At 45.3% G+C, this 19865-nt stretch overlaps 1 protein-coding gene and 1 long non-coding RNA gene across 4 annotated transcripts; one reads left to right on the top strand and one right to left on the bottom strand.

The window, feature by feature from the left end:
- The first annotated feature begins 126 nt into the window (after positions 1–126).
- LOC133480958 (uncharacterized) lies at positions 127–9365 on the top strand. Its single transcript, XR_009789406.1, has 4 exons — positions 127–443; positions 7293–7532; positions 7744–8360; positions 8493–9365. It is a non-coding gene; the product is annotated as an uncharacterized LOC133480958 (long non-coding RNA).
- cpeb2 (cytoplasmic polyadenylation element binding protein 2) lies at positions 856–19546 on the bottom strand. 3 transcript variants are annotated; one of them, XM_061779746.1, is made up of 10 exons: positions 18842–19546; positions 17481–17729; positions 13771–13861; positions 11096–11146; positions 10879–10902; positions 10076–10249; positions 7291–7499; positions 6680–6794; positions 6419–6600; positions 856–6246 (listed from the first exon to the last, which is right to left on the bottom strand). In XM_061779746.1, exons 1-10 carry the CDS (start codon positions 19223–19225, stop codon positions 6019–6021), a joined length of 1707 nt encoding a protein of 568 aa, XP_061635730.1. In that variant the 5' UTR covers positions 19226–19546; the 3' UTR covers positions 856–6018. The 3 variants fall into 3 exon arrangements, with proteins under 3 accessions (XP_061635730.1, XP_061635731.1, XP_061635732.1); XM_061779747.1 differs by lacking the exon at positions 10879–10902; XM_061779748.1 differs by lacking the exons at positions 10879–10902; positions 11096–11146.
- Between the last annotated feature and the right edge of the window lie 319 nt (positions 19547–19865).

Below are 19865 nucleotides of genomic sequence, written 5' to 3'. Positions count from 1 at the left end.
CCCATCCCATCCTTCCCGCCCGCCCCTCGGCCGGGATCCACTCCCTCCTCTGTGCCTCACTGAGGTTCGGAAGCAGGGCTCTCCAGCTCAACTTATCTGGGTGAGTGTGGGCCGCATTGAGTATTCCCCAAAAAAGTGCAATGAATCTAATCTTCTCAATCGTTATGATTAACAAGATTGGTGTCACGTTCCTCTCTCTCTGACCTCCCTGGTATTTTGCATACGCCTCACCATGTCTACATGAGGAACGAGGACGTCTGATACTGTATTTCTTGAGCGCCGCAACTTGCTCTGCGCATCGCGTGGAGGTGTGCTTGTTCTCAACAACAACAACAACAACAACAACAACAACAAAAAACAGGACGTCTCCCACTTTTCCTGAAGTTGGCTGTGCTCTCCACCGATCTTTCTCTTCACGGCAGCTAATGAGAAAGTGGGCCTGGGTGAGTGACAACATTGCTAATCCACTTTGGCTAACTGGTCCATAAACACTGACGAAAACTGTCATGAGCTTATAAGTGAAAAAAACATAGAACACCGTTGCACTAACACTAAACTTTGACGTCAAGTAGGGGGCCGCAAAATATCATCTGGTGGGCCTCAATTGGCCCCCGGGCCGCAGGTTTAAGACCGCGGTTCTCAGGCGAGCTCAACGTGAAACATGCACACACTCGAGTTCGTTAGCCGAGTTGGCTCGTGTCAACGGGAAGTTGGCTTCTGAGAAAACGGCTAGCAATTGCCGCCACCGGTGGTCGGGCTTGCCGGCAAGCCTGAGTAGCATCGCCGTTCACGGCGATAAGAACAAGCTGACGCATTTTTCATTTTTGAGGGGTTACGAAAGAAAAGAAGCCATCGTGTGTCTAAACAGAATGGGTCTTTAATTAGCAAGTAAAGTAAAACAAAACAACAAATTGTAAATCAACACACCAGTTAAATACAAAACAAAGCCATAATTAAAAAAATAAAAAATAAGCTTCATTTTTCATATCAAATGACCATTCAGTAATAATTACCATCCAAATACCTCATAATAGTCCACTTTTGTGAGCCTGTACTCTGATTTTAGAAATAAGTCAACAATAACATTTGAAATAGTTCACTGAATTAAAGCGTCTTAAAATGACACACCGGAGTGTCGTTCCGTTGATATCAAAAAAAAAAACTCCCAAGAATTCTGCTACTGTTGGGTGAAATCAAAAATGGAAGTCCAAACAAGGTGAAAATATGCATGGAAAAAAAAGGTCTCTCCTTTTGTTAGCAAAAACACTATCCAAAATAACATTTACATTTACATCAGTACAAAGATCTGAATTGAAAAATAGTTGCAATGAAAAAAACGGGGTCTTATTCCTTTTTCGTTTTTTTCTCATTAGACAGTAAAAAAATGACACTGTGGATCAAAAAATCTGCAAAATATGCAATGAAAAAAATAAAATCTGCATCTTAAAAAGGTTTTACACGGTAATCCTGACTTTTTTTGTACAAACAATAGAAACAGTATTGCACGTCACAACACAGAATCGAGGTTAGTCAGCCTTTCAAAATGTGTTATTAGATCAAATAATCATTCAAGTTTCACAGCGGGAGAATCTCAAGTGTCAAAGGAGAAGAAAACAAAACCTTCATGTTGCCTTCTGTCACACGTGTGTATGAAAATAAGAATCATATCAAAAACTGTGTGGATGTGTGTGTGTGCGGTATCATTTTGTGTTGGAACTAAAAGTTTGGACATAATTGAAACCCCCCCCTGTTGCCGGGTCAATTTGACCCTGGGCATGGTTAATTACTGCCAGAATTAAAGAAAAAAAAAAAAAATCCCAGTTAACATTGTTCAGTAACAATTTCAAGCATTATTTAGTGCAATTGCGCTCACTGATCATGCTTCAATGAAAATAATGTACTTGTTTTTCTTTCCAATTAAATGCGGCTAACTTTAAAAATTGACCTAAACAGAAGTGTAAAAAAAAATAAAAAAAATCCAATACAAAAATGGTTTATTTCAATTTCATGTTTCCCGATTGAAATGAATAGAAATGCAATGAGTCTGTTCCAGCCTCCCCCCAAAAGTTTTTGTAATAAGGAAAATAGCGCCCGAGAATATTTTCATTCTAAAACATACTATTGACATAATTAAATGGAACGTACAGAATGAAACAGTTTGTGCATCATGATTAATTCATGACTCATTCTGGTGTGTGCAACCTGGCCACCAGGGGCAGCATAATAAAGACAAACGAAGGCGGCTTTCAAAACTACAGTGACTCGGTAAACTAAAGTAATATGAGTTGTTTTCCGCAGAGGATAAAGAATATATGCCTAAGAGCATATGAGTATTTTGATCTACATGTGTTGTTTTCAAATAGCCATGACTTCAAACATTATAACACTGCCCCATGGATGCTATTTGTCAGCCTGTCTATGGCATTTTGCATTGTGTGTAAGCAATTAGACTAGCGGAAGGCAAAGTTGTGCGGTTGTTTTAAATACACAATTTGTCATTTTCTCTGTTTTATGTTTAGTTTGGCGGTAACTTTATCGCAAAAAACAAACAAAAAAAATACTTCTGAAGGCACCACCTGTAGTTTCAATCAATATTTAGGGCAAGTCTCACAAGTACGTTTTCTCAAGCATGTCCTGTCTTGTGGGTCAAATTGACCCATTTCAAAGTTAACAAAAACACAAAAACAAATGATGTTAATTGGGATTATTTTGTTTTCCTTTCTGTTTCTGAAATGTTTAGATCATGAAACATCCCCGGGTCAAACTGACCCGGGGACATCACCACTGTAACAGGAGGGGAATACATTTTTATAATAATCATATTTAAATAGAAAAATACAATCAAAATCAAATTTTTCGTCTACAAAAATAGTGAAATAAATGTGATTTTTTTTTTTTCATTTCGTTTACAAAAACAGACAACAAATACTTAAAAAAGCAAAAAAAGAACACATTGAAACGACACAAGTGGTACAGGTATTTAAACTTCAGGGATGACATTAAGAATATATTAGAAATTATTCAATTCCTTCTCTACTCACACACACAGACACACGCACACGCACACGGATAACTTAAGACTTCACACACTTCACATGAAAAAATAAAAAATTCACAATCAATGATCTGCAGGGAAATAAATAACAGGAGGCTTTAGAAGAGAATCTGCACTTAAATCACGTAGGAAGAATAAGAAATATATCGAAAATGAGTGCAGAATAAGATACATACAGCTGTATTAAAAAAAAAGAAAGTAATCAGGGAAAATCCAGCAAGGGGAAGTAGTCGACACAAGCAACAGCGTAACCATGACAACAGCAAATACGGATTTGTAGAGTACCGTCCGAGGGAGATTGATCCCAAAGATCGTCCAATCGAATCGTTTGTATCTGCGTCACCTTGGAAACGGTAAACCCCGCCTGCTCCACACACACACACACACACGCACACGCACACACAAACACAAACACACACACACGCAAACACCCACGCACGAACGACGAATAAAAAAACAACTCAAATCACACAACCACTGAACATCACACAAATTGCGCTTTCAGCGTAAACGGACACATAAACACTAAAGCATGCATAAATGCATCACTGCATTAAAAATGTTATTTATTCTTTTTTTTTTTAACCCTCTTGTTACATGTGTTATGTGCAGGAACAGCAATAAGGTTCCTTGACTTATCCAAAAGTGTCGCAAACTAAAAAAATAACAAATAAAAAATAAAAAAATAATAAAAAAAAGAGTCCAGTAAATGTTATTCACAGCTCTGGAAAAAAAAACAAAAAACTAGTAGAGCCTCGCAAAAATGATCACTTGCTCTTATTTTGCTATTTATAAGTGCAGTGGAACCTCAGTTTGCCCTAGTTTTTGCACGGCGACCTTTTTAACGGTCGCATTACATAGCCAAGCACAAAATTGACTACTAAATAGGCCAAAGAAAGTGTGGTGAAACTGTTTGTGCTTTTAATTTGAAGGCCTGACTTTTGACAGGATGTTACGCCGATGTTGCCCCAACTTGTCCGAGTGTTGTCGAGCACACCGGGAGGCTTGTTATTGACCGGAGTTGTTAATAAAAGCTTGCACTTTGGAATACGGCTTAACGTCTGTTGAACCCTTTTTACGCAATACAACAGAAATTGCAGTGTCGACGATTTCATACAGAAGGTGAAAAACAATTAAAATTGAAGAAATAATGTTCATTTATCCACTTCATTAGTTGTTTCTATTTATTTCACACTGATTTTGTACGTAAAGCTATAGTTCTCTATAAAAAATATATATTTTTGTTAATATTTTTGGGTGTCTGGAACAGGTTAATAGATTTCCATTATTTCCTATGGGAAACATTGCTTTGGCTTTCATACGATTCAGTTTTTGTCGGACTTTCTGGGATGGATTAATCACGAAAATTGAGGTTCCACTGTGAAAATGTGTGCCAAATCAACATTTTTGTTTGATTCTATGAACTACTGGCAACATAACTCCCAAATTCCAAATACAAATATTGCCGTTTGGCGCATTTATTTGCAGAAAATAAAAAAAAAATGGTCACCCCTAAAATGACCATTCTTTTTAGGCCTTATTTTTTTCCCCAGAGCTATTTATCTCATTATTCACTCGCAGAAACTACTTCAAACATTTTTTTTTTCCAAATTGGATTTATAATATATATGACAGGAGGGTTAAAAAGCATCAAGTATTTGTCCTACACAATGACTCGTATATATGTTATTTTCTTAATAGCAGCGAGGTTTCCTAAGATAGCTTGTTGCGTATAAATGTTGAATACAGTGAGCAGTGATCCGATTCTGAGGTATCGTTCCGTGGAAAATCATCAATCGCTTGTTTCGCCTTTTTTTTTTGTTTTTTTTTGTCACTGTTTTGTAAAAACGGCACTGACGCGGAAACTGGAGGTGGGCCAAGCGGAAGCCGGAAATTTCGTGCCCATCTCTACTCTGTGTGAAAGGCAAATGCGGATAAATTCTCACGTGACGACTCCGATTCTGCAGATTTGCAGGATCTCGTTTGCGAAAGGAGGTTAACGGTCGGTAGTCTTGCGTCCTAAAAGCGCGCGTCGGCGGTTCTGCTCCGCGCGACGGTTCGCTACCTTTGGTTCGTGTCCTCAGCGGGCCCGAGCGCAAACATTCCCATATCTTCTTCTTTTCGTCTCACACACAAAAACAATCATTTCAAAAAAATGTTTTTTTTTATAGAACACCATTTCTTGTTTTCCTCGAAGAAAAGATGAAAGTACCACAAAAAAAAAACCAAAAAAAAACAAGAGCCTGAGATGTGAGGTGGAGAAGAAACGATGCTCGTGGCTGCTACAAAATTCGGCCGCTTTCTTGAGTGATCGGCGATGCGCGTGGTGCAGGGGGGTGTGCAAACTTCTTCTGCCAACGGCCGCATACAGAAAACGTGAAGGATGCAAAAGGGAGACTTTGACGTCCTTCAACTTTGAACACGTTCAAACCAAATCCATCAGTGCAGGTCAAAATATGCGAAAGAATTATAAATTCTCGAATAGATCGCCGCTGCCGGGCGGAAAACTTTTATATCCAAATATGGTCAAATGTATTGTTTTTCACAAACATACCATTGATGTGTCCAAACATCGCCTGCTATTTTTATGCATTATCAGCCAATTTAAAGTGTTGAAAATCTTCCGGGAAGTGTCGTGAAACTCCGTCCCGGAGCCGTGCCGCTCATTATGTCGCCTCAAGATTGAAATTGTCTTAAATGAAATAAATCTGGACGTTAAGAGTCAAACTGGATCGGTGGAATGCTTCGGTGCAAAAGCCGAGAAGGAAGGTTTGCGTGCAGATTCATTTACGCCTATTAAAATCTTTTTTTTATTAACGGCTTTTCTGTCCGGTCGGGTGTGAATTCAAGTAAATGATGCAGGCTGATTAAAAACGGACGGTGAGCCGCAAATGCCACCCGGGCCGTGGTTTGGACACCCCTGGTTTGGCGTTATGAGCGTGGGTGAGTTATACTGACAGCTTCTAGTTCCAGCGGAAGTGGATCTGGCGCGGGCGGTCGGCGCCCTCCTTCACCAGGGGCTTGTGGAACTCGCGGCCGGCACGCGAGTGGATGTTGGCCCAGCAGAACTCGCAATAGTACTGCAGGCAGGTGACGTTGGCGCAGAAGAAGGGCGCAAACTTGCCGCCGCAGCGGGCGCCCTGGCACTCGTCGCACAGCTGGTCGTCCAGCACGTACGGCTTCACCTCCACCTGCGGAAGCGGCACGACGCGGGCACCAAATCAGACGTGGAAGAAGAATGTGGCAAAATTACTGAATAAAAGGGGATAAAATGCCAATAAGCATTTTGCGAACGCCGCAATGCCGACAGCACGCAAACGAATAAACGCTAAGACGTCCGTGGGGAGGATGAACTCCTCGTACCCGCTTGTCGATGTCGCCGTGCTGCAGCTGCACAAATCGGGCGCTGATGGCGGCGATGTAGCTCTGCTGATTGGAGAAGGCCACCCGCCCCGCCCCCTTGGGGTACTTGAGCTCCGGGTCGGTGTCGATCCCGGCGTAGCAGACGCCGCCGTAGAGGCGGTCCATGATCGTGGCCAGCTCGACTAGATGGGAAGCGAGACGATCAGAGTTATTGATCCCGAAGATCCCGACGGAGAAAAAAGACCAAATAGCGGCCATTACTCGCTCTCAGGGGACGAGGGACGCCTCCCACAAAGATGGTCTTGCGGGGGTCCAGGGGCTGAGATCCGTCCATCACAAAGTCGCTGTCGCTCAGATTCCACGGGCGGATTTGCACCTGCAGATGAAACTCTACTTTCCATCACTTTGATATAGTTAGGGTTGCAAAATTCCGGGAATTCTTAATGATGGAAACTTTCATTCATTGACTTTCAACACCGCTTATCCTGGTTAGGGTCGCGGGGACGATGGGAACTTCCCATCGAAATCTATCAGAATAAACAGGAATGAACAAGGAATTTACTAAATTGAAAGTCGGCTCTTAATTTACTCACTGCTGGTACGTTTCTGGTCGTCAACTAGAGTCCAACCATTTACTGCCACCGACGTACAAAGTCGTCATTCTATTCTGCATAGATATCTTCTTATGACGTAACAACATATTTCTATTTACACTTGAATGTGATACATTTCCGTTCAATTACCCCTGTTTTCAAGTTTCCAATTTGGAATATTTCCAAATTCCCCACCATAACTTCCCATGGAAATTCCGAGAACATTTCCAGAACTGTTCCCTTTAATACCGTACTAATGGTGGATTCTGTTGGACTCACAGGTTTGTCCTTGATGGTGGGGCTGGAGACGCACAGGTAGAGCTTCCCGTCCTCCTCCATGCAGGCTTCAATCAGGGCCTGCACGGACGTCTCGTCCTGGAACAGCAGGAAGGCGTATCCTTTGGGCGGAAAGTAGGACTTGCTCTCGGCTTTGTGCGGCCAGTCCACCACCAGGTGACCGAAGCGGCGGAAGCTGGAGGTTATTTCATCTGGAGGAGGAGTGCAAACAAAGGGTCGTGTTTGTACGTCTATGTTGGCATTCTACTGCTTGGTTCACTCAGGCTGATGTACACTAACTAATAACACACAAACCAATACAAAATCCAACGCGGACACCCAATAACCAACCAACAAACTAACTAACCAACCAACATACTGTCATGGGTGCGTGTGTTCTGGTTGTTGTCTTCCCCCGTGCATTTAACCTCGTGTCTCATTCTTTCTGGTCGCCAGTTCGTCGGACCTTGTTGTCACGTTCCAGCATTCCTTGTTTCCACGTCACCGACCCAAGTAAGACACCACCCCAACGCTTATGCGGCAGACGGCAGTTTTATGGGCAAGATCACTCGCCGCACCCAAACACTCACATTAACATTTCCTGATTCTCACTCGGAACGCATTAGTGTTCATGTTTTTGACGCTATGAATTATGACCTTATTTTTTGGTTGAAATTACATAACTCCAACATTGACTGCTCCTCTGGGGATGTTATGTCGTGGGGCAGCAATGGCGCCCAGAACTGTTTCAAGCCTCTATGTAATGTTCAGGAGTATGTGGAAGAATCACTGGCAGCCGGGGTCATTCGCCCGTCTTCGTCCCCTGCGGGGGCAGGATTTTTCTTTGTGGACAAAAAGGACAAGACCCTGCGACCCTGTATCGATTACGGGGGTCTCAACGAAATAACTGTGAAAAACAGGTATCCTCTTCCTCTCATCTCCACCGCCTTTGAGTTCCTGGAGGGAAGTCCCCAAAACTGGACTTAAGAAATGCGTATCATCTAGTCAGGATAAGGAACGGGGATGAATGGAAAACAGCATTCAACGCACCCACGGGACATTCTGAGTATTTGGTAATACCTTTTGTTTTCTGTTTTCCAAAACGTTGTCAATGATGTCTTGCGTGACCTGTTGAATGTGTATGTTTTTGTCTATTTGGACGATATTTTGATATTCACATTATTCATGTCCGCTCTGTATTGCAGCGGTTACTCCAGAATGAACTTTCTGTCAAGGCTGAGAAATGTGAGTTCCACAAGGCGTCCGTTTCTTTTCTGGGTTTCGTGCTGGCTCCAGGTGAAATCAAAATGGACCCTTGCAAAGTTGATGCCGTGACCAATCGGCCCACTCCCACGTCACGCAAAGACGTACAATGGTTCTTAGGGTTCGCTAATTTCTTACATCCTTGTGCTTATCTCTCTAAAAAAAACGGACTCCAGCCGAGAGAAATTCTGACATAGGTGACCGTGAACTGCTGGCTGTCAAGGTGGCTTTGGTGGATTGGAGACACTGGCTAGAAGGGGCTCAGACTCCATTTTTAGTATGGACAGATCACAAGAACCTTGAGTATCTTAAGTCTGCTAAAAGATGAAATGCCAGGCAGGCTAGATGGGCTCTATTCTTCACAAGATTTAATTTCATGTTATCCTACCGACCTGGTTCTAAAAATGGTAACCCAGATTCTTTGTCACGTATTTTCTGCAAAGAGAATTCTTTGTCCGACCCTAAAATCGTATTGCCCAAGTCATGTTTCATTTCTGCTTTTGTTTGGGACATTGAAACTGTGGTAAAAGAGGCTCAGAATGACACTCTCAGTCCTGAAGATTGCCCTGAAAACAGGCTTTATGTGGTCTTAAGGGGAAGAGTCATCCACTGGGCTCACACTAACCGGACTGTATGTCACCCAGGCATTGCCAAAACGCAATCTGTGTTCGAACAGCGCTTTTGTGAGTAGGGATGTTATCACTTACGTCAATGCTTGCCAGGTGTGCGCTGCTAACAAGCCCTCTCGTCAACGTCCTTCTGGGGAGTTGCGACCCCTGCCAATACCACAACGTCCTTGGTCAGACCTTTCCGTAGGCTCTGTGACAGGATCACTGGCCTCTAAAGGAAATACCGCCATTCTCACAGTGGTTCTCTAAGATGGCACAGTTCATTGCACTGCCGAAACTCCCCTCAGCTAAAGAAACTGCCGAGTTGATGATAAACCAGGTATTCAAGTTTCATGGTTTTCCCAAGAATGTGGTATCTGATAGGGGCCCCCAATTCGTTTCACGATTTTGGAAGGAGTTTTGGAGTTTAATAGATGCTACCGTGAGTCTGTCATCTGGGTTTCATCCTGAAACCAACGGACAAACTGGGAGGCTGAACCAGGACCTGGAGACTGGGCTCCGATGTCTCGCTTCACAGGAGCCACAATCCTGGAATCAGAAGCTGGTTTGGGTCAAGGTCACAATTCTCTCCCCTCTGCATCCACTGGTCTATCGCCTTTTCACATTGTGCATGGTTAACAACCATCTCCGTTTCCTGCCATAGCCCCAGGGTCCACGGTTCCATCTGCTTTGACCTTGGTGAGACGCTGCAGGAGGACCTGGGAGCGAGCGCGCCGAATGCTGCTACGCCAAGGACAGTCCTACAAGACCGCAGCTGACCGTAGGAGGACACCTACGCTTAGCTTAGGCTCCCAAGGTCTATGCGGGTCCACCCTGCATTTCACGTCAGCCTCCTCCAACTAGAGGGATCCTGCATACCACACTTTGAAAGCACGATTAAAGCTCGTCATCCTCACCTTCGTCGATGTCAGGTGGCAGCCCGCCCACAAACACCTTGCGCGAGAAGCGCTCCACGCGCTCGCCGTTCTGATGCGCGAAGCAGCCGGCCGACCCCAGGACCCGCGGGATCCCCTTGTTGCCGTGGCCGTCATCCAAGAGATTGTCATCGATGGGGAAAAGAGAAGAGCGCCCTGGAAGAGGAGATTGAGAGCAGGTGAGGCCCAACCATGCGTCAAGGTCAAACGCAGTCACGTGTTCGTTCGGCACCTGCGAGGATTATCCACAACTGATTTGAAATGTAAAGCTGGAAAGAGCAAAGTCGTCCTAACCGCTCAATCCAACAACATCAAGCATGCCCGTCTTTACTGACCACAACAGCAACACAAAAACAACACAATAGCACAGCACAGATGACATTTTTTTTAACTGCGCAACGATGGCAAAATTATCCCAATCATGATTTAGACTTTTTTTTTTTTTTTTTTTTTTTTACATTTTACAATGTTTACATTTGACACAGCTGTTTTTGATATATATATATATTTTTCTGTTTCCACGCTGTATGAGAAGATCAATCCCCCAAAAATGTATTATGTAAATTGCATTGACTGTTTAGGAGAATGAACAAAAACGATTTGGAACACTGTATTCATTTTCTATGACGTCACTGAACGTTAATCAGTCGTTAATTGCAGGCTGCTGAGTCTCTGAATCCCGATTGGGCAAAAAACAAAAGCACAGCAGGTTACAAATAAGCCACATTTGGGGGGAAAAAAAAGCCACAGAATAGGCAGAGGTGCTAAATTAGTTGAAGGTTTACCTCGACGTCTCCCATAGCTCCTGGCTGCATGCAAATATAGAAAAGTGTTTCAGGTCTTTGGAGCTAAAAAGTCATCAACCGCACATGCGACGTTTTCACACCCGAGACCATTGGTTGTCTTTTTCCAAATAAACCAATGTAATATTATTGTAAGACATTATAACATTAGCACTGCTCTTAAATACTGAACACCATAATGACGTGAAGACATAATTACCGTTGAGCATGAGGAGCCCGTCTGCGGCCGGGTTCAGGCATCCAAAACGGCCTGGCCAAAGAGACACAAATTCCGTCACGTTGAGCAGGAACATCGCAAGTTAGCTACGTATGCTACCCAGCGATTCATGACCAATTGAAAATTAGCACAGCTAACCCCAGCGATTTACGAGCGATAAGGACAGAGAAATCAGCGAGTAATTGAGGCCCTCCAAAAAGGTTTGGATTTGCCACAAGATAGTAGCGAAGCACTACTTATATCTAAATGAAACTCCTCAACTCACTTGCCTTGGCGCTAAGTCGTCGACTATGCTTAGTATTTTCCTTTTGACTCCAGCTCCCCACATCTGCTAGCTAGCAAGAGGATTAGCTTCGCTTTGGAAAATGCAAATGGATGCCAACGACGCTGAACAGCAACATTTTCGAGGGCCTTGATAACAGCTCCCCGAAAGAGTTCTGGAATTTGGTTTGTTGACCATCGAGTACTTTGGGAAAGTAGACTTCCTGCGAGCACTGTTTGCGGGCCTCGTTAGCTGCCGTGCCTCCACTTTGTTCTGGTCAATAAGAGTACGCTATCGTTTGGTCACTGCGCTTCATTTGTTCACTAGCTACTACCATAAGCAATATTATATTTGTAAGAACAAGTTATGGCTAAGGCTGTTGTATTATCTCTTTTTTTAACTAATTAGTCGTCTAACATTGCCGGTCAAGCTGTGGCCCCCACGGGTCTGCTCGACAGCTTCGCTTCAACGGTTCCAAACAGCTGCTGGACCAACGAGAGAATGCCGGATGGGAAACGTTTGGTTTTACAAGGGACGACACGGCCAAAGCAACTTTATTTTGAAAATTGCCCCCCCCCCCCCCTGCGCCATGTCTCTCGTATGTTCGGGAGCGGCTAAAAATAGCAACGGCCCCCCCCCCCCCCCTCCGGCCGACCATCCTTCGCCTTCTTCTCCTTGGCCTGCCCGCCGCTGGCTGTCAAACGCAGCGTGTGAAAGGGCGACGGCGTCTAAAATTAGCCTTACGCATTAGCCCTCACGCCGCACTCAGCCCGTGTCCTCTCCATCTGCTGCTGCAGCAAGAACAACAAAGCTGCCCGCAGACGGGGGCGGGGGGGGGCTTTTATGACCACCACCAGGGATGGTCCGTTTCATACGTTTCTATTAGTTTCTTAGCGGGATTACACGTAAAAACCACATGCATGAAACTTTGCGAGGCTCGACGAATGAGCAAATGAATCATTTCCATCAAGCGGTAGTGTTTGGTTCCGTTTTTGTTTTTGTTTTGTTTTTTTTACCAGCGTCACGCATTGCTTAGGTACGTTGACGGGAGGTAAAACCGGGGTGCACGAAGAAGCCCAGAAAGCACAAAACGGAGTGTCAGAGGTGTGTGCTGGATATTTGACACTGTCCCTCTAATGAACAGCAGCTGAGTTCAGAAGGCCACACATCAGTTTTCCACTAAATTCGAGACCTCACTGCCGGGCCAGAAGGAAAGGAACCCGCCGCCGAGTTCACATTCAGCCTTACAGTACATACTCTTCATTTTCATCATAAGATCTTTTTCAAATGTATTCATAGCCCATTTGAAATAAACAAATACATGATTCAACTTTCATCAATGTGTCATGGAAAAGGAAAGTTTTTTTGTTTTATACCAAAAAAAAAAAAAAAAAAAACGTGATTGTTGAAGCCGGTAATTTTTAAAAAAATTTATTATTATTATTTTTTTTACGACATATGAGCCATATCTCCCCTTAAAGTTTTGGGTCGAATCCTAAATTGGAACAAGAGTCATTCAAAACAACTCAAACGCAGGCGCCTTGAGATATGAGTTTAATTTGGGCCGTGCTCACGCTGTAAAAAATGAAAACAAACGAATGAAAATACCGTCACAGTGGACGCCCGCACACTCACGGTTGAGCACCCGCGGACTCACCTGGCCGTGGATTTTTTTTTTTCAATATTTTTTTTTCTTTTTCATTTTGTTTTTACTTTTTGGGTGGGGAAACAACCCCCCAAAACGCTTATTGGTGATTCATCCCTGCTTATTCAGCAATATATATATATATATATATATATAGACTCAAATTATAATCATAGAAATTTCCAAAAGCAACTGTAATTTAATTATACATTTTCTCCCAGTAATATTAATATTACATCATGTCGTTACATGTAACTAGTGATTCCCGAACACTGCTAACAAATCACCTTCACGTGAGGCGCATCTATAGTGTTAGCTAGCATACTAACAAACACACTAGCCATTTACACAAACTGTATAACTTATGAAATAGGTTTGTTAGCCAATAACAGAGCATACGCACCCCCCAAAAATGTGATTTTAATGAATGCCGACGCGCGAATATGTGGCGGCTCACTGTACAGTTCACTGGCAACATTCCCTCTGCTGTCCCTGTGGGTTTTCCGGGTTTAGTCGCGACGGGATCACAACCGCGTGGTGGTGTAAATACCCAGCTGGGGGCCCGCGCAAATTAAGCTCTCAGCGGGGGCGGGGGGGGGGGGAAATAAACCCGGGGCAGAAACACAACACAACTTCTCCAGGAGGCCTCGCATTCTACACACTCACACACACACACGCGCGCACGCACACACACACGCGCACGCACACACACGCGCACACGCGGTAAGGAAAGCGTTCGGCAGTGCTCACCTTTCATGGGATCCTGCTCGGCTCGCATGATGTCAATCAGAGAGCTCTCCAGCGAATGCATGTTGAGACTCTCGTACATCCGCGAGCGGTCCTAGAAGCGCAAAAAAATATATATAATTTGAAAAAAAAAAAATGAGAGGAGCGTTTTTGTCATCGCAATTTGTCCGGGTAATAATATGTCTCATAATAATAATAATAATAATAAAGCCTGCGCAGTATTTGGCTTGGCCGGATTAACATTCTTTCCGGATTTATTGAGTTCAGGGGTCGGCAAGGTATGCTCGCCAGCGCTCTAGACGCACAATTCCCCGGATCCTCGGGGCCAGCCAGGAGAGTCCGGGAGCGGAAACCAGAACCGGGATTACAGTAACGAACCTCACGACGCGACCATTCTGTAGGCCGGCTATCACGATGAGCTCATGCTATACGTTGACATGGAATCGGCCCTCAAATAGCCGGCGCGACCCGATTAGTCATCCACTTAAGCCTGACGTACAGTCCGTGCGCACATAGAATGTTCTGGGTCAAATTTAACACGGGCCAAGAAAATCCTTATTATAGTACCCGACTTGGACTCTTTGACAGTTTCCAGAGTCCCCCTTGGCTTTTCAAATGCTGAGAGGTGCACGGTTGCACCTTATTGGTAACGAGTGTTACTACAAGACGAAGGGCTCTATTTGCGTAGACGTTGTAAATCCGCACGTTGGCGGGTTAGACCAGGCGTCGGTATTTTGGCAGACAGGCGCGAGACGGCGGGAGTGAACGCGGCCGACTTCATCTGCCGGTGATGGCAATCGGAATCGCTACATTCTTAGCAATTCCCATCCCTACTGCAAGAATTGCTCAATATAATTTCAAAAACGAGTTGGGTACAAGTAAAGGCATCTGCAGTTGAGTAAATAAAAACTATTTTTGCAAATACACGGTGCCGGACATTAGGAGTAGCGTCCAATTTGACGCTAACCGCTCTTTGACATTTTCTGCAGAATCTGACTGCATTGAAGGACGAGCTGAAAACCTTTGACTTTTTTTCTTTGCGCACTTGGGTTGAAAACAATGGAACTCTTTTATTGGCGCCATCCAATGGAAAGTGAACACAGCGAGGCCTGCGTCTTATCCTCTGACGTTTTTTTTTTTCTTTGCCCGAGCGTCCTTTCGGCCTAAATGCGATCTCATAACAGCCTAGCGCAAGGCGGAGAGCCGTCCCGGCAGCGCGCGTCAGCGAGCGCCAAACACTAAGCAGATAGGAAGGAAGGCAAACGTCTTGGAATGTGAACAATTCCTGATGTGACAGTGTTTATGGAAATGAAGGCCTGCCGGTTCCTGGAACACTCGTATCACTAATCGTTGGACCTCGCAGCCGTGCGTGATGACCGTAGGTTCGTCTTCAACGGCATTCCGCACAGGACAATAGATATACTGTATCATTTCAAATGCAGTCGTACCTTGATTTACGACGTGAATCCGTTGCCTGACCGTGCTGGTATCTCAAATCAACTTTCCCAAATGACATGACGGGAAATCTCACCAACTCGTTCCAGCCCTCCCCCCCCCCCCCCCCCCCCCCAAAAAAAAAACGTTAACTTTTGTTTTCTAATCTGTTTTTTTTTTAAACAGAAAATTAGCAAAACTCTCAGAGCTCAATTTTTGCACACTGCGCATTTCGCAAAAAAACTGCCGTTTCCTAATTCGTGCAAGCGCAAGTTCTCGCTGACGTATATTATAGTATATTATATTATTTATTATATTATATTATTATTATTATAATTTTATACAACGATATGAACTGTGCCCTGCTGTCAAAGTGAAAACATTTGAGTAATTGCCACAAGATGGCAGCAAAGCACCTTTTTCTATTAGACAAGGCGATGGCCTGAAAGAAAGAAGCTCCTCAATTCACTTCAATGTAGTTACTCGGCACCAAAATGGCCCCAGATATTTTTCAATATCAGACACGGCTTTGGCCTGCGCGCAAAAACAGAGATTATTTTTTTAATTTATCCTATATATTTTTTTTTTAATGGAGTCCTTTTCAGCTCGACTTGACATCAATCATAATAACTATTAATTCAACATTATTACAAAAATGCCTTCCTAAAAAAAATATGGCTCTCTGAGTTGTAATGTACTGTAAACATCCAGCACACAAAATGGAGGTTCGAAAAGACGTCCGGCATCTCGCTGCAAATGTGCTTCAAAAAAACACAGCAATCGAACGTTGGCCATTACCAGCGAGATATGATCACGAACGCACGATGACACACGCGCCACGTCCGCCGCTTTGCGGCCAACCGCGTCACTGCCCGTGTGAGCCGGCGGCACGAAATGACATCATTGGATTTTCCGGGAAAGACATTAAACACTCCGCTCTCGTAATGGCTCGCATCAAATTGTACCGGTGCTTATTGCCAATGTTGTTAACTCTGCTCGTGTGAGAGAGGAAAAAAAAGAGAGAGAGCATTTTGACACCTTAGGCCCCCCCCCCCCCCCGAAACTCATCATCCCGAGCACACCCATTAAGTGAAATGCTAACCATTCACGCCCTTTTATGGCCATTTACACGTTCAAGCGCCTATAAACCTTTTCGGCGTGACGTCACACGTACTTGCGGGTGGCAAGACGAAAAGACAAAAGATGATGTTACGTGATTTACGAGAGAACCCAAGCAAACGTTTTAGAAAATGTCTTCCAATCTTGAAAATGGAAAAATGGAAGTTCCTCACCTTTAAATGACTTGAACACGCTAAAAATGAAGCTAAATATATGCTAAGCCATTATAAATTGTCATTATAGACAGTATGGAAAAAAAAAAAAAACAATGAGGTCATAAAAGCAAAAAAGTCAAGAACTCTGGAGTGGCCAGCGGCCCCAAAATGTACTTCGGGCCACAAATAGCCCCTGGGCCAAAGTTTAACCAGCACTGCGCTACCCAGTCTTCTCTGTGAAACTATTCACGACATCCACTCCATTTATTCTCCTCACCCGCAGTTTCCGGTGGATTCTTTTGGATGTTTTGGGTTCCAAAAGACTTTTGGGGATTCTCTGGAAAGCCCAAAAGATCGAGCGTACGTCATCGTTTTCAGTTCCGCTCAGCATGAGTCACTCCCTTTTCTGCCGCCCGGAATTCTCCTGATCGACAAGCATTATTATTCGGGCTGCAACTAACGAACGATTCTTTGAATAAATCGGTGACTCTGTTGATGAATCGGATACAAAACATGTTTTAATTACCATCCCTTGATTCGACAACAGGACAATAAGTCGCTGTTCGGTCTGTAAAACAGGGCAAAATGTTGAGAATTGTTTTCCAAAGCAAAAGAAGTTATTTGAAAATTGTCTTTTTTGATGATTGTATTCATGTATTGTATTTTCGATTATTAATATCGTTGTCGATTAGTTGTTGATAAATTGTTGCATCTGTAATTCGAATTGTATTTAATGGTCTATAGACGTTTTGCCGATTGTGCTAGCACTGACAGAAAACGTGTTTGGGTTTGCGCTGGCAGATTTTCCTTTCCCCAAAAATCGAAATCAGCCCAGCGAAACGTGTGCGTGAAGAGGCTAAACGGAGCGGTTGCGCTGTAAATAAACTCGGAACCAAATCTTCATCGTCGTGACTCGTGGAAGGCATTTTGTCACAGGAGCGCAGCAAATGTTTGCTCGCGTTGTCGCCGTTCGTCTTCTTTTCCCCAAGAAAGCTAAAATCGTACCTGCGGGGACGCCACGGCGTTGCTGTTGCCGTCGGCGCGGAACACGTTGTCCTCCGCCCACGACTTGGGCCCCAGCGAGGCGGCGGCCGAGCGCGGGAACTTGGGCGGTCCGATGACGCCGCCCTGGAAGGCCTTCTTGAGGGGCGACGAGGCGCCCGCCCCCTTGCGGTGCTCCCGGCCCCAGGACGCGCCTCCCGAGCTCCAGCCGTTGCCGTGGTGAGCGCCCCAGGGTGACGGCTTCATCGCGTGCTGCGGGCAAAGGGCGGGAAGACGGGGAGGGGTCAACGGACGCAATTGGATAGCTGCGCGGACGGATATGGGATGTCGATGATGTGGGATGCTTTGGATCACGTTCCCTTTCGCAGATTGTTGATTGATATTTTCGTCATCCTGTGAGTGAAATGACGCCACAGCAGCAACTTTCTATACACTTGTATCCATAACAGACATGAAAAAGAAATACAAAGAGCAGCATTGAGTAGGAATTTAAAAAAATATAAAAATATCCACTGTAATCTAAGCAAGAAGAAAAAAAAAAAAAAAAACCCAGAAGATGAAACTGTTGCACGTTGGTACGTGCTAAGTCAGAAATATATTGCAATTATGCTGTTATATACTGTAAGTACAATTTGTTATATAGTGATACAATGGTGAATTATAATAATAATAATCATAATAGCATCATTTATCTCCTCCGAGTTGGGACACAATTTGTCTTATAATCATTAAGACGATTTTATATGACATTATAAATGTGTGCATCGCATTTTGCCCCTGCGTTTGATTGTTAATGAATGACTCGACAATAGGTACACAATCTAATATGCAAACATTTGGCCACAACCTCACAAAACGTCCGCTTTTGTGTCCCCTGGAAAGTTGGGAAACCTCAACACCAACACAAACTTGGGTCATAACTGGACACACGAAAAGGCCCGAAGGATCCATGAACAGGAAGCTGCTGTTTGGTTTCAGCGGTGTTGGGGACCTTCTCTGCCTCTTCTTCTAACTGTTAATTATGCTGCATCCCTCAATGCACAACATGGTACAACTCTGGAGGTGCGTGACTCTAAATTAGGCCTTGCCTCGATTAGAAGAAACATTTAAAAATTGCTTTAAAATCTGGGAGGCAGCAAACAAATAACAATTCAAAATTGAAAATCTGCGACGAATTGACGCTCATTAAAAAAAAATATTTTCATAAGATTGGAGTTAAAAAAAAAGCGTAAATACTATTGCCAATAAATACTGCAGATAAGTGGCTTCTGCGACAAACAAAAAAAAACACGACACGACAAGGTGAATCCGCGGATGGAGAAGCGCGAATATGCGGGGGTGCACTGTGCTGCGATGGCGCCTACCTGCTGTTGGTTGCAGTTGCTCCTCTGCTGCTGCTGCTGCTGCAGGTGGGGAATCTGCGGGCTGATGGGCGACCTGCGGATCTGCTGCGAGAAGGCCCCGCCGAAGCCCTGGAAGAAGGCCGGGCTGACGCAGGAGGAGGCCGGCATCCCCGCGTAGAAGTCCGCGGCGGGGTTGCAGGGCGCAGGTGCAGCGGGGGGGCCGGGAGGGGGCGACGAGCTGCACGTCTGCACCGACCAAGGCGTGCCGAAGCCCGGGAGGGACGGCGAGGACGAGCCGCCGCCGCCGCCGCCGGTGCTCGGCATCTCCGGGAAGGCGGCGCCCAGACCCCCGGACAACATGTTGTCATTGCCGCTGTTGACGCGGTGGGCCACGGGGGGATCCATTGGGACGGCGCGGAGCGGATTCACGGAAGTCGGCGGCAGCGGCGTCCTCCTCTGCCGGCTCGAAGGGCGAGGAAGAGGCCGCCGACTCGCCGGAGTGCCGCTGTCTTTCCCGGCCGAGCTGAAGGTCACGGGCGGCCCGAGTCGAACGGAAGCCTCGCCGCTGCACCGGGCAGCGGCGCTCGGTCGGGGCCGGTGCTGCTGCGGGCTCCTCTTCGGTGGACGGCGGCGTCGGAGTGCGTGTCACCCCCGCAGGCTCATCCCGCATGTTTTGCAGCAGCGATCCGCCTCGTTTGGCTTTTAAATGATGACAATGTGCGGAGGGGCGGGGGTGAGGGTGGGGGGGGGGGGGGGGGGGGGAGTCTGGCGGAGAATGGGAGGAGGGCGGGGGAACCGGCACCGGCTCCCGCTTTGCTTTGAGTCGATATGGCGAGCTTGCAGACACCGAGCGCACTTTTTTTTCTTTTGAACGGGAGAGAGGGTTGCCGGGAGGGGTCTCTTGCTCGCCGTTCGCTCGTCGCTGGCCGCCCCCCTCCTCGCCCCTCGGCTGCTGCGGCAAAGGGATTAAAGGTCTCAGACGGAACCGACGTCACGCTCGCATCACGCCGACCTGCCCGCAAAGAGCGCCGCAGAGTTGACGTCA

The sequence above is a fragment of the Phyllopteryx taeniolatus genome, chromosome 7 (assembly GCF_024500385.1).
Source record: "Phyllopteryx taeniolatus isolate TA_2022b chromosome 7, UOR_Ptae_1.2, whole genome shotgun sequence".
NCBI lineage: Eukaryota > Metazoa > Chordata > Actinopteri > Syngnathiformes > Syngnathidae > Phyllopteryx > Phyllopteryx taeniolatus.
This window is presented reverse-complemented; position numbering and strand designations above follow the sequence as displayed.

What these genes read in the sequence shown, in the direction of transcription:
- cpeb2 (XM_061779746.1), bottom strand. Translation starts at nt 19,225, where the DNA reads ATGGATCCCCCCGTGGCCCACCGCGTCAACAGCGGCAATGACAACATG. An exon ending in ACGCCGTGGCGTCCCCGCAG is followed by an intron (nt 13,862 to 17,480) that starts GTACGATTTTAG and finishes TTGCGCTTCTAG; the next exon opens with GACCGCTCGCGGATGTACGA. An exon ending in GCCACCTGACATCGACGAAG is followed by an intron (nt 7,500 to 10,075) that starts GTGAGGATGACG and finishes CTCCTCCTCCAG; the next exon opens with ATGAAATAACCTCCAGCTTC.